General features: G+C 42.1%; 1 protein-coding gene across 6 annotated transcripts in view; it reads right to left on the bottom strand.

Annotated features, from left to right (window-relative positions):
- SRGAP2 (SLIT-ROBO Rho GTPase activating protein 2) overlaps positions 1–12,829 on the bottom strand; it is a 166,804-nt gene that overhangs the window by 35,334 nt on the left and 118,641 nt on the right. For 5 of the 6 annotated variants that reach the window (XM_067531801.1, XM_067531798.1, XM_067531797.1 and 2 more), the window contains exons 8-12: positions 10,435–10,536; positions 9,018–9,215; positions 4,555–4,639; positions 1,835–1,862; positions 64–94 (exon numbers count right to left, since the gene is read on the bottom strand). In XM_067531801.1, the coding sequence (XP_067387902.1) occupies positions 64–94; positions 1,835–1,862; positions 4,555–4,639; positions 9,018–9,215; positions 10,435–10,536 (444 nt within the window). The other variant, XM_067531802.1, reaches the window with a different exon arrangement.

Here is a 12,829-nt window from a genome sequence, read left to right as displayed (position 1 = left end):
AAAAATACCCCTCCCCCATCCCTACCCCCCACACAAGAGTTTCATGCTTCAATGACTTATTACCTGCTTCCTTATAGTTGAGCTGCGTCTGCCACTGATCAGAAGCCCAGAATGGATCATCGGTAGAAGATGGAGAGGAAAGAACACAGGCAAATGTCAAGTTGACCACTGACAACCAAAATACTGCTTGTTTGGTATTTGAAAAACTGCTCTCATTCTTGGTCGGGAAAGAAGCCAGACATGGAAAACAATTTCAATAATTTACACTGTCAGTTCACAGGAACTCTGGAAAGACTAAGTGATTTAATATAGAAGCACTGTAATCCTGAAAGGGAGCTGATAGCCTTGACACAAGACTATACTTAACCTCTTCCTTCCAACCATATGGAAATCCAGCATATAAATCCCTTGACTCCAAATCAAATTGGTTATAATTTTCAGACAGCACCTCTCCAAAATGGGTCCATTCTACTGGGTGATTTAAAACCACGGGGAGGAAGGGAGAAAAAAGCGAAATGGTCTCCCTCTGTGCTGTTAATACAAGCATATTAATGGGTTCTTTATAATAACCTGTGATAAAAAATTCATTAGTAACAGCCAGTTTAAACCATTTCCAAATTATAAAACCATGATTACAAATGGGTTCATGATTACTGTTTAGGCAGGCGGATATTAGTGCTCAATCTGAAGGAGGTTTGAGCCTACTCTGCTAAACGTCCTTCCCCTTGATCTTATTTCTGGGATTTAGAAATTCTTGTTTTCCGTAAAACTGAATCATGAGAGATAAGGCTAGAGAAGACCTAATTGATCATTCAGCCCTACTGCCTGCCAGGGCAGTAGGCTTCTGAATTCTAAGTATGTCAATTTTATTGTGTTTAAGAATCACCATAATTAGAGTGTTCATTTTGCAGAAATGTTTTATTATTTTTAAAAAGAATGGCTGTAGTGAGAGGAAGTGAGAAAGCATATTTCATAAGCTATCAGAGGCAGTGAGATCTATTTTAGATTATTTGTGAAAATGATTCTTTGATATTTAAAATTATTTCACAATGAATAATAATTTATTATTACAGATGTCAGATTCTAATTAGGACCTGCCAGCTCGGTTTTACTGTGCGGAATAGGAAATGAAGTAATGATTTCAGATCAGCAATAATTACCCTCACTTTGTTAAAAAGGCAGCAAGCTGCACAATCCCTGTGGCCAACACAGCCCCAGAAAACAAATTCAGAGACACAAATCTGTTATGTTTCACAGAAACCCCCATCAAAAGCATCTCTCTTCTCCCCGCCTATCATGACAAGCTTAGGTTTCACATATTTGGTGACTTCTATGGCACCGTGAATGATACTTGGCCTCAGTTACAGCAGAACATTTATTCTTTGGGCCTCTATCTATGCTGCAATCCAATTCCACATCAGGCCAGAGGAGGTCAGCAGGGCAAGGAGAAAGAAAATGCCTTTATGACCATTTGCCCCTTCCCCCACACCTCCTATTAAGCAATCAAAAGCACTTCAAGATGCTGCTTGCCTTCTTGTCCCAGAGGATGTGGATAAATCCTGAAAAGTCAAGGGCCCCATCTAGATTAGAAAAACGAGGCACTGTTTAGCAATGTGGTGTTAGAGAACTTGTTGTTAAACACTACTTGGCATCTAGAGGAGACAAAAGCAATGGTTGTTGTGTTGCCAAAAGATGCATTGCCTAACAGGAAGTTTGGAAACCCCACCTCATTTTCCTATCTACAGAGGTCCTGAGTTGGTAACTGATCCCTTTTGTCAGCTGTCTTTTTGGAGGAGGCTTTCTTTTAACCAATGTTTATTTTAGCCACACCTACCTGGCAAGGGAACAGTCAGTCCTTTGACCTGTTAGGGAGACAAATGAAGAAATATAAAGTCTTGCACCAGGGAACAGAAACGGGAAAATGCTTTTGACGGACATGCAAACCCTGACTTGGAAAGGGGGCCTGGGATGGAGGAAGAACAACTTCAACAAGTGACAATGTGGCTGCTTCCCCCAAGAACTACTGCTATTCAGATCACAACAGCCCACCCCTGTTGGCAAGGCTCCTCCCTGGCTGACCAGGAAATGCAGAAAACAGCTTGGGCTGCCTCAGGACTCTTTCTTTGGAAAGCATTGTTTCAGAAAATTGGTTCCCCGTGCATTCTAATTGTTGACTTCCACTGCCAAAAAAACTAGGCTTGTCAGCCTCTCCCTCCTTCCCAAGGGAGCTGGTGGGGAGAGAGATTATACTTTATGAAACCACTTAGGAAGATTGAAAACATTCTCTGATTTGTTAGCCTACAGGCTCCACATGCTAGTATTTAGCTATTTCAGTAGGCAGCGCTTTAATGGCATTTTCCGCCATCATATTTGCAAAATCGTTCCATTAACTTTCATTCTGTTTTCAAGGAGGGGCCTAGCTACCACAGCTGCTGACGATACAGGAAGCATTTTAAAACAGCACAGCACAATCAGAATAAGAATAAGACACAATATTTGGCATGTACATTTGTTAACCAAACATTCCAGGCCAGATCCTCAGGAGGTGTAAATCAACATCACAGCTACGCTGATTTACACCACCAGATCATTTGTTTCTTCTTCCACACTCCCTCTTTGCTCCCCCCAAGTTTAATACCTCCCTGATCCTGGATAGAAGAGAATGACGGAAAAGAGCTAATTGTCAATTGCTGAGAATCAATACAACATTGTGAGCAGCCACTTTCCCCTCCGCATGTAAAAGCTAATTTAACCAAAATGGTGCATAATTTATAAAAATGTTATTCAGAACCAGAGTTCCTAACTATCTGTCCCGTTGCCATCACAGAATATTCATACACACCCATTACACGGCTCTGACAGCAATAAGGGGCTCTTACATTACAGTGACAAATGTATACAGCAATCTGGGACATAATTACTTGTAGAAAAGGAGACCTGCTGGTATTTTTATTACCAGAATTTGTCATCTTTAGATTAAGGTAATTTGCAAGAGAAGTAATAAAATGTAACCTAAAGGAAAAAAACAAAACAAAATAGAAACATATGCATTCCCCAGTGTCTGGAGACATGGAGCAGTGTGTTGTATTTCAGTGGGCAAAGCTTCCTGAGGAGATGCTGACTCAACTTGGGAAAAAGGTTTTAGTTTCTCCCCTTCCCAGTTAAAAGATATTTTATAAATGGGGCTGGATGCTGAGTGCCCAACTCTGTTCATCCCACTGATATCCTTGCTTTGGATGGGAGGCGAAATGCACCTCAGTTTCTTTTGATCTCACAGATAACAGATTTTTTTTTTTTTTTTTAAATAGTGGCTCTAGCTCACAGTCTGACATGCACCAGGATCCCTTCATAAGCTCTGCTCCAAAGAAGTTCAAGCATTGCAAAGCAACCACAAACAGCAGGGGCCGCTAAAACTAGAGAGATACAACCAACACATTCAACATTCCTCTTGCTCCCGCCTTCCGCCCCTCAGCTTGAAATCAGTTCAAGGGGCAGGCAGGTTAAGAGGAAATAGTCTTGGTATGCTGGGGTCAGCTAGAAACCAGGAATGTGATTAGTCACAGGGGAAGATTGGGTGTCATTTGGAGATGTTTAGAAACAGGAAAAATACTCTAAAGAAACAGCTTTTCATTCCCCTCACCCTCCTGCCCACGCCTTCACAGGACTTAATCCTTTCCCCACTTCCTATAGGTTTGGTCTGATTAACATGAAGCTCTTAGAGAAAAAGAGAATATTTTTTATTCTGAAAGCAAACATTGTAAAACCTGCACACAGTTTAAATTCTCATCCAGAGGTAGACTTGTGTGGAATTCAGTTCAGATACCTAAGAGAAGCAGGCCCCGCGATCATGTAAACCTAAGGTTCTGAGCCAAGCCATTTCAGAGAGGTACTCAGACTGCCAACCCATCCGCTTAGCACAGGCTGGGGAGGTTTGCATGGTGCCATGGATGCAATGCTTTTTTGGGGGGGGGGGGGGGGAGGGGAGGGGAGGGGAGGGGAGAATATCTGGTTAGCAGTGATGGATATTCAATCTTGACTGCTTCTACCTCCTGCCAAGCTAATGTAGATGCAGGGGCAACACATCTGTGTACTCTGAAATTTGTTTACAATTCTACTAATAAAGGTCATGTTCCGCTACATTAGCCTGGTTGGGATTGAACCTACATAGGTGAAAAGCAGCTCATCTACCACGCAAAAAACCTTTCTACCATCCTAATGAGGCAATGCTTCTAACACCAGTAGTAAACAGTAAATCACAAGGTTTACCACTATTCAGATTATTAAGGGGAGAGGGAAAGAGGGGCTGAATGGGCACATGCTTCATTTAAACCAATAGATGAGGCGCATTAGTGCCTCGTTAAGCATTTGCCTTTCACCATTACTCACACACATATACAGGACATTTGGCTTCAAGCAAGCCAGAAAAATAAATTCATAAAACATGAGTATGTCCACTTAGCCTTGGTAATCTAGGACTGCCGTGATCAGTCAGCCGCCTAATTCAATAACTACAGCTGACCGCCTAACACAGTGACAAGCGGGTCCCAGACTTACTTTCTCCCAGTGTCTTCTGAAGAAGGTCGTGCTTGGCCTGCAGCTTAGTTATCAGGTTCCTGCCTTCCAGGTACTCCTTCATTTTCTGTTGGGGTGAACAAAAAGCAGACCATCAATGGGGTGCCAATATCTCAGTTGACAAGCTTCAGTCTGCTGGACTCTGCATACAACTGTGAACTCTATAGTGAGAAGATTTATTTCAATCTACAGACCTACCATCGGAATCTCAGCCCATTCCCCCAAGCAATCTGCCATCTGATTTCCCTTGCCCCACTCTCGATATGGACTGATTTGCTGCTAAATGCTTAACATTTCTGAGACATCTAAGTGGCCGTCTTACACTCTGCTCTCTGGATACAGAGAGGGACAAACGCGCTTTCATCACGTGTCACCGACAACTGAATGAACAATCTGTTTTAGCAAACTAAAAGGCTGCTACTGTGCTTATTCTCTCACTTAACCTCTCTCACCCCACTTTACTCGTCAGATATAGTGTCTGCCTTTATTCTGAATGCACAATAAGTAAAGGAAAAAGAACAACTAAGATGACATTTGAGTTCAGATATGCTCTGCTCATCTCAGGCTGAAATATCAGACCATTCTCGATTTGTTTCTCTTGAGCTGGATAGGTTTTCCAGCTCTTCAGAGGAAATTTATAAATCTGTTTCATCCCTTATTCTGGAGGACAATATATTATTCACCTCTAACATGCTGCAAATGTACAGAGGGCTGTACAGAAGATGATCAGTGTCAAGTTAACAACTGGAACTGTTTAAGCATTTACCAGCTTTTGCTCAAATAGTACAGCGCTGAGAGTAACTTTGTTGTATAATACAGTACAACCATTCTAAACAACCAACGTTTTACAAATGAACCAATAAAAAGCGAGCTCAAGTGACGGCAATACCATATAATCATAAATTGTTCCAACTCTTGTCCTCATCTTACCTCCTTTCTGTCCACTGTCTTTCACTGAGTAAAGTAGATGCAGTTTAGCTCCAGCCTCATGGCCAAAGCAGAATTTGAGCCATGCTACCTGAAAATCACCCTTGTCATTTCACATACTCGTTCACCACTATTTAGAATAGGAAATGATGAATGTCACTTCCTGCCTTCAACTTTGTGTGGTACTGTTCTGACCTGCCTTGTTTTATTCCAGAGGTGGCCACACTTCAGGGGTGAGAAATGAGATTCCTATATAGAGAGCTTATCAAGCATTTCAGGTTCCAGAGAAATACCTTTATGCCTTTCTCTGACATTCTTTCTGGTTCCTGAGGCTGTGAGGGATCTCTGCAGGTTACATTAGGAACACTGTGTGCCCAATGCAAAGTTCTTCCTCTTGTTGCTATAAGGAAAACAAAGCTTCCTACTGACGACTAATATTTCATATCTTCTTCAGACTACAATAAATCCGACCTTCCATAGCCTGTCACCTCCCAGAAACACAGGCAAAATATAAAACACTAATTTAAAATCAAGACTGTAGGTATTTCTTGACAAATTATGAAAAGCCAGCAGCATTCTATTCCAAAACTTAATACAAATCACAAAAACAAAGAAAACAACATTCACGTGAACTCCACAGGATTTCATTTCTGGTCTAGATATAATCTAAGTACAATCAGACGCAAGAGAACAAAGAGAAACTCAAGTCATAATATAATTCCCATATTGCAAAGGCATCAGAAAGAAGGATATGTTAACTAGTGATGATGTATGTATTGCAATGGCTGTCTCCCCACATCCACATAACCTTTAATACCCTCCCCCACCCCATTTCAATTTTTCTAGCAGGAAACAGCTGTCAGGTGGAACACATAATAGTAGAGCAAAGCATAAACTAGAGTACATCTTCCTGCTTTGCTGCCAAGGCAGACAGTTATGCTTTCAAGACTATATGTAAATAGTTTCTGTCACATGTCCCATACTCTTGGCTCCATCTCACATCTGGGCAGAGCAGCTTTTTATTAAAAAACCAAACACCCCCTCTCCCCCCCAAAAAAAATAAAAAACAGTGGATGCAGACATTCAGCTCAATTAGGGATGTTCCCAGAATGCAATGAGTCAATCAGATCACTACACCACTGTAGCGATTAAAAGGGAAAGAGCGGGGCATTGAGAGAAGCAGCACATTTCTGTAAAATTGATTATCGATGGAATTATAAATACTTGTATTGAGTCTTGTCAAGTTTTATTAACAAATTCCTATTTGTAAAGCACTTTGAAGGGAGCAAGCATTGTACTGTTCCTTAATATTATCTGAAAACCCATGATAATTATAAAGACAAAATAATTCTCCATTTTAGTGATGGGAAAAATGCAGTCATTCGCCGTCTTTCATACCCTTCACACAGACAACTAAATCTAAACTGATTTTCTGAATGCAATCCCTCTAACATACAGTACTGCCCACCACCACCACCCTGGTATGTGAATGCAGAGGAATTCCAAAACAAACATTATGGTATGTAAATACTGATTTGGGACAAAGGATTATGTTGATACTTCATTAAAGTTCATTCCTGTTATCCTCCATTTGAGCGCTATGCATGTGTGTGTGAATGTATACACACACGAATGTGGTGCGTGCATATATCACATATCATCTGCAAGTATATAAAATGAGGAGATAGGTGTCTTTCCTTTACATGGGTCTGTTCTGTACCTTAGAAGGTCTGTGTTTTGGTTCCCTCTCTTCTAACTGTACAGCATCCACCATGGCTTTGTTCTAGTTCTCATTAATGCTCATCAGCTCATTTCTATGTATGAGGAAACAACCAATCTTTACAGATTCCAAGTCTGGAATTCTTATTACGGATATTTATAAGTCTTCCAATAAGAAAATCAATAAAGTATCTAATTTGACTGGTTATGGGGCCCTTCATACATCAGCCTCATTCAGTTCCCAGTTATTTTCTCAGGGTTGCATGACACGATAAATAGTACCTTAATTTCTTGGAGACAGCCCTACAATCAATCCTTCAGGGACTACACTGGTCTGGCTGCATTGGATCTGGAAATTAACATTGTGAAATGGACAAGTACTATGTATAGATAAAATCATAGTAAACTAAACTTATGTGCACGTGCAAATTTGAACATACAGTATCTCCTCTCTCTCCAGAGATTGCCTGAAATTAAACTTAAAAAATCATTTTTCTAGTTCCATAATCACAGGTAGGCCAGCCATTGCTTCTTAATCAATCAGTTTGCCTGCCCACATTTTGCTGAATGTCAGTTTCACTTTAGAAGAAAACTTTTTAATGTAATGCATTATTTTTAAGCATCCTTGTAAAAGGAATAGGAAAGCTTTAAATATAGCAATAGGCATTCAAAAAGGGTCAGAGTAATGAATTGCAGAGATTTGGTTTTCATCCTTCACTGGAAGAAGACATTTTAAAAATATTAAATGATGCAGTGGCTCAACATAAGTCATCAGGAAAAAATACACACTGGTATGAAAAGATAGTAAAGCTAAAAGATACTTTGAATTTTTACTCTGAGTGACCTACAGTTTTCCCTCACAGACCAAATGGGTGCGCGCACTGGGGTAAATTCCCTTCACAATTTTCAACTCTGTCCACTCAGCTCCACTGTAAACAGATGAGAGAGACTAGATTTTACCCAGCCTGGCCATATCACAATCCAAACACTAAATTGTACTCAGACTAAGTATTTAGAGGATTTTTGTTTTAAAAAAGGACACAAACTCAAATTGCACATTTTTTGGTTTTTGAAATAACAAACCCAGCTCTGGTTGCGGCAGCAAAAAATAAGTAACACTTTTTGTAAGACCTATATTGAAACCAGGGATGTGCTTTTATTTTCCCTTCTCATGGCTCTACAGCAGATAATTTTGTCAGGAACTGTGCAAGTTCCTGCTTATCTGCAGCATGCAGGCCAACCACAGCACCTATGCAGCGTTCCCATGACCTCATGGGCCTCCACTGGATGCTCTCTGTCCACGGACTACAGGACTGGGGCCTATATCATGATGCTGGAGTTCAGAAAAAAGCGAAAACTGAACCATAGCAGTATTTTCCGTATTAGCAACAAGCAAAACAAAGTCATCAGTGTTCACCTACTGGGGGAAGGCACAGGTATAGCAAAACATGCTACGCTTGTGATACCAGAATTTAAAATACTGTCCCTTTAAGTTTTTAAACTCAGACTAAACCGGGTCTCAATCTGTTCTGTTTTAATTCTTCTGTGTGGTGTAAACCTGGTAACAAGCAGATCTTCGAATTTCAGGAAAAGCTATCTATATTCCAACGTAACTAAGAAGTGGATTCAAATGGCTTCCTATAAAACGTAAAGTTGCCCGAGGAGGTTAGACAGGAAAACTCATGAGAACAAGAATACAGTCATGGGTGTCTATAATGGGGCAATTAAAACAGAAGCAGCTCAAGATGTTCCTGAGAGCTTCAGGTCGTTGTGAACACCTTGCAGGGCAGGCCCCTTACCGTGAAGTAGAACTGCTCCGTCTCCTGCTGGTTAGCCCGTCTCTTGGCAATGCTTGGCTTGCTCATGAATGTTTCCGAGACTGTGGATTTGACAGACTCCATGGAGTTGCTGTACTGGAAGCAGTCAGAGACATCAAAGTCCTCAATGGTGACTATGTCTTGGATAGTCTGCAGCGTGGCTTCCATGGTTTTCTTAACCTGCCTCAGCAAGGACAAAGGAATTAAAATAAAGTAAATGAAAAACAGCGGTTCCATGCCCCAGAGCATTTTATTAATGAACTGATAGGGCTGCCTTCGAGTCCTATGGGCCGTAACCACAGTACAAGCTCTGCTAATTAACAGAGCATAGTCCATGTAAACAACTGGTAGCTGCAGAATAAATCTGCATTGCTGTATGCTATATAAATCCTGTAGTTAGGCAAGTTTTATTCCACTGCCCGGCTGGAGGGTGGGGGGCATTAGGGGAAATCTACCCATGTAGCAAAGAGATGTGTTAAAAGGAATGATGGAATGCTCATAATCATTTTACTCCTGTCACTGAATCTACTGGGCTTCAAACAAATGAACACTGGATTAAAATAGGACCTTGCTGTAATTTGCTAGGTCTTTTATTGAAGGCGTTTCCCTTGATTTGGGCCTATAAAGGGGCCACACAAGCAGGATTATAAATTCCAGGGGGGGTGGAGGTGTGCCTCGGATATTCTGATGGGCTCCCAAAGGAATGCCATTCATTTAATCCTTTCAAGTCTAAGGCTGCACAGGATACTAGGCCTTGATAGGATGAATGCCTTGAGGTTAGGAGGAAAGGAAGGGGAAGAGGAGGAGGGAAAGAGGCAACATAGAAGAGGGGGAGAGCCTCATTGCACCAATATGATCCAAAGGATAGTTTCCCTCTCTTTTGCACCAAAGATCCACCAAACCAGGCTGAATACAAAACAAGTTCAACAGTAGCAGTAAGGGTAGTACAGGTTTGCTTTAAACCATGAGAAGACAAGACAATTATATTAAATCAAGATCTGCTGTTTACATGAGAGCTCAGCACCCAAGTGAAACAAAAATTAGGACTCGCCTGAGGTTTAATATTTTAAAAACAAGACAGATCATTGACCCTTTGCTATTCAGGTGTGGCTGCCTGAGACGTGGCCATGCCTAGCAATTCAGATTGGGAAAAGGGATAACACTGGATTTGTCTTAGACATTTCTGCCCCATGCAAAGCACTTTACAGGCTGCTGGGAAGGGAAGGCAGCGATACAGACTAACATATTGAAGCCCTCTGCTGCCCTCCTTCCACATCTTCCTACACAGGTCACCGCAAACAGGATTATTGAGATGGAGTGCTCCCTTGTCCCTGGGCTGTGTGAAGAATCTAATATTGTAAATGCTGCAAGCGGTTTCTTGGTTGGTTTGTTAGCTCACCTCTTCGTTTTCTATCTTGAGCGTAGACAATCTAGACTGCAGCTGCTGGCATCTCTGCACTAACTCACTCTGGACCGGCTGCTGGGCACACAGCTGTGACACCTGTAAACAAAACAAACCAGCATACTGGAGAGAGCCGCAGTACCTTCAACACCAAGAAAATCATACTTACTTCACGATGGCATTCAACGAACAGCCCAACGAGGCTCGCCATTTTAGTACTTTAGAAGTCTCTGAATTTAGGCCTAATCAAAGTACAGCTAAACCCCAGGTTTTACTGAATTAAAATTCCCCAGCCCCCACCCCACAAGTCAAACAAAGTAGGAGGGGAAACAAAAGACAAGGAAGAATTGACTAAAAGAAATGAGTCACTTTCAATGAGCTAATTCTGAAAGATCCGACTTGCACTTCCTTGTCTTTTGTTTGGACTTCTCAAGTACTACAACTACGAGCTAAGCAGCAACCAAGGGCTTCTCGGGGTCTAGGTCAGCTTATGGCAGGGAAGCATTTGGTACTGTGAGTCAAGTACTTTGTAAAAGGAAAAAACAGGCTTGTCTTGGCCACTTGGGCTATCTATTCCCCATGGCAACAGGGAGGATCACACCTGTTCACTACGTTTTAGGGAATGACAGCGGGGCAAGCACCTTTTTACATATTCAACGCTGGGCTCTCTCAGTACTGGTGTGAACGCTCACGTTTCACAGCACACAGCAGCCATGTTGTTTGGGAAGAATAAAATGCTGACATGCCAAAGCTATGATTTGTCAAGACTCAAGTTGCAAACCAAACTATACACGTATATAAAACGTAAATCTGATGCATACATGCCCACCCCAGCAATACTAGGTGAACTAAACACACCTTCATCCTACATACGTAATGCATCAAAGTCAGTAGGACACTGTCAAATCTCATCCCTAGGGATATGGTGGGGGGAATGAAGACATGTGACTCGAAGCAAAGTGGGCTGGGGAGCAGTCCTTTATGCGATCTATGGGACACTTATCTGTGCATTAGGATAGGATGAAAGGCCACTTGCCAACTCAGGGTTCACACATGCTCCCTGCCCTTCCTTCCATCACCTGAGGAGGAAGAGAGACAGACAGCCTTAAGCTGCGTCTATGTCTTGGAATGAAAGAGCACACTGGCAATCAGGGAGCATCTCTCTAGCCTTTCCTTCATGTTCGCTGGGATCATCTAGACCTCCAGCCAACTGCCCCAAGTCCCATTTTAGATTTGTGAGCTGGCTTCAGCTCGTGTGACTTCAGAGCTCCCAGATCAATGGACAGAATGGATAAAGCTGTCAGGCAATACAGTTTCATTGCCAAAAATGAAAATCCTTCGACTGCCTTTATCACCATAAACCCTTTGTGCTTTAGGACTACACAGTCAAATGCTTTATAAAACTGCATTTAAATTGCGTGTCGTCTTGTTTTTCTTCAGGGAGTTGCCAGGCTCTAGGAATCAATTTAGGTAACAAAGGTTAATGACTCTGAATGCTGGTTTCTTTCTGCAGTGGAGGTTTTCGTCCCAAGAGTTGCTCTAATAAAAAAGAGGCTATATATAGAAGACTACAATATTCCTCCACTGGAGTGTGGCAAGCAAGAGCTCCCCAATTCAGTCTTAGGAATGGGGTCTCAACGGGGAGAGAAAGTGATCAAGCTGATATTTCAGTTTGTAACTAGCCTACTCTGCCTCCTCTTGTTGCACCCTCCCTAAACCCACATCACTGGAATGCACCAAGTTACCCATAAGAGCTTGACCTACGTTAAGGACTACATCTAGGATGACACAGGAGGCTGGCATGACACATGAAATGACTGCCAACAAATGGAAGTGAAGTTTTACAGTAAGCCAAGACTGGGAGCGAGATGGATTCAGAAAGTGCGTCAAGCAGTGTTCACTGGAGGGAAGCTATTTAGGATGTCCACATGACAACACACAAGAGACAGGAAGAGACCAGGCACTGCTCCTTTTAGAAGAGTTCGCACTCCTCACTCTTGCATGGGATGTGCTGGCACCATTTCCTCTAATACATTACAGCTGACCTGATGACTTTGGTGCAAGCTATATGCTGTGATAGATTTAGGAATGACTTGAAAAAAAGACCCCAAAACCAAACTCATTTGACTGGTGAGCAGAGGCTGGGTGATGTCTGTAGACATCCTATTTGACATACGCTGCCTGTTTCTTTTAGTCTGTGCTACCCAGAACAGAAAGGACTCTGACCTCAGAACAGTGATGTCACTGATACGCTGGCAACTACAATGGGCTGCCGTGCAGACAGCCAAGGGCAACGTGGTTGCAGAAGCAGGGCTGGGCTCTGAAGTATAGGATGATTAAATCCTTCAGATGTTATGTCAACCTTCTACTTCGAGAATCCTTGCCTCAGCAG

The sequence above is a fragment of the Emydura macquarii genome, unplaced genomic scaffold, assembly GCF_026122565.2.
Source record: "Emydura macquarii macquarii isolate MOO-44397 ecotype Brisbane River unplaced genomic scaffold, CSIRO-AGI_Emac_v2 contig_3220, whole genome shotgun sequence".
Lineage (NCBI taxonomy): Eukaryota > Metazoa > Chordata > Testudines > Chelidae > Emydura > Emydura macquarii.
This window is presented reverse-complemented; position numbering and strand designations above follow the sequence as displayed.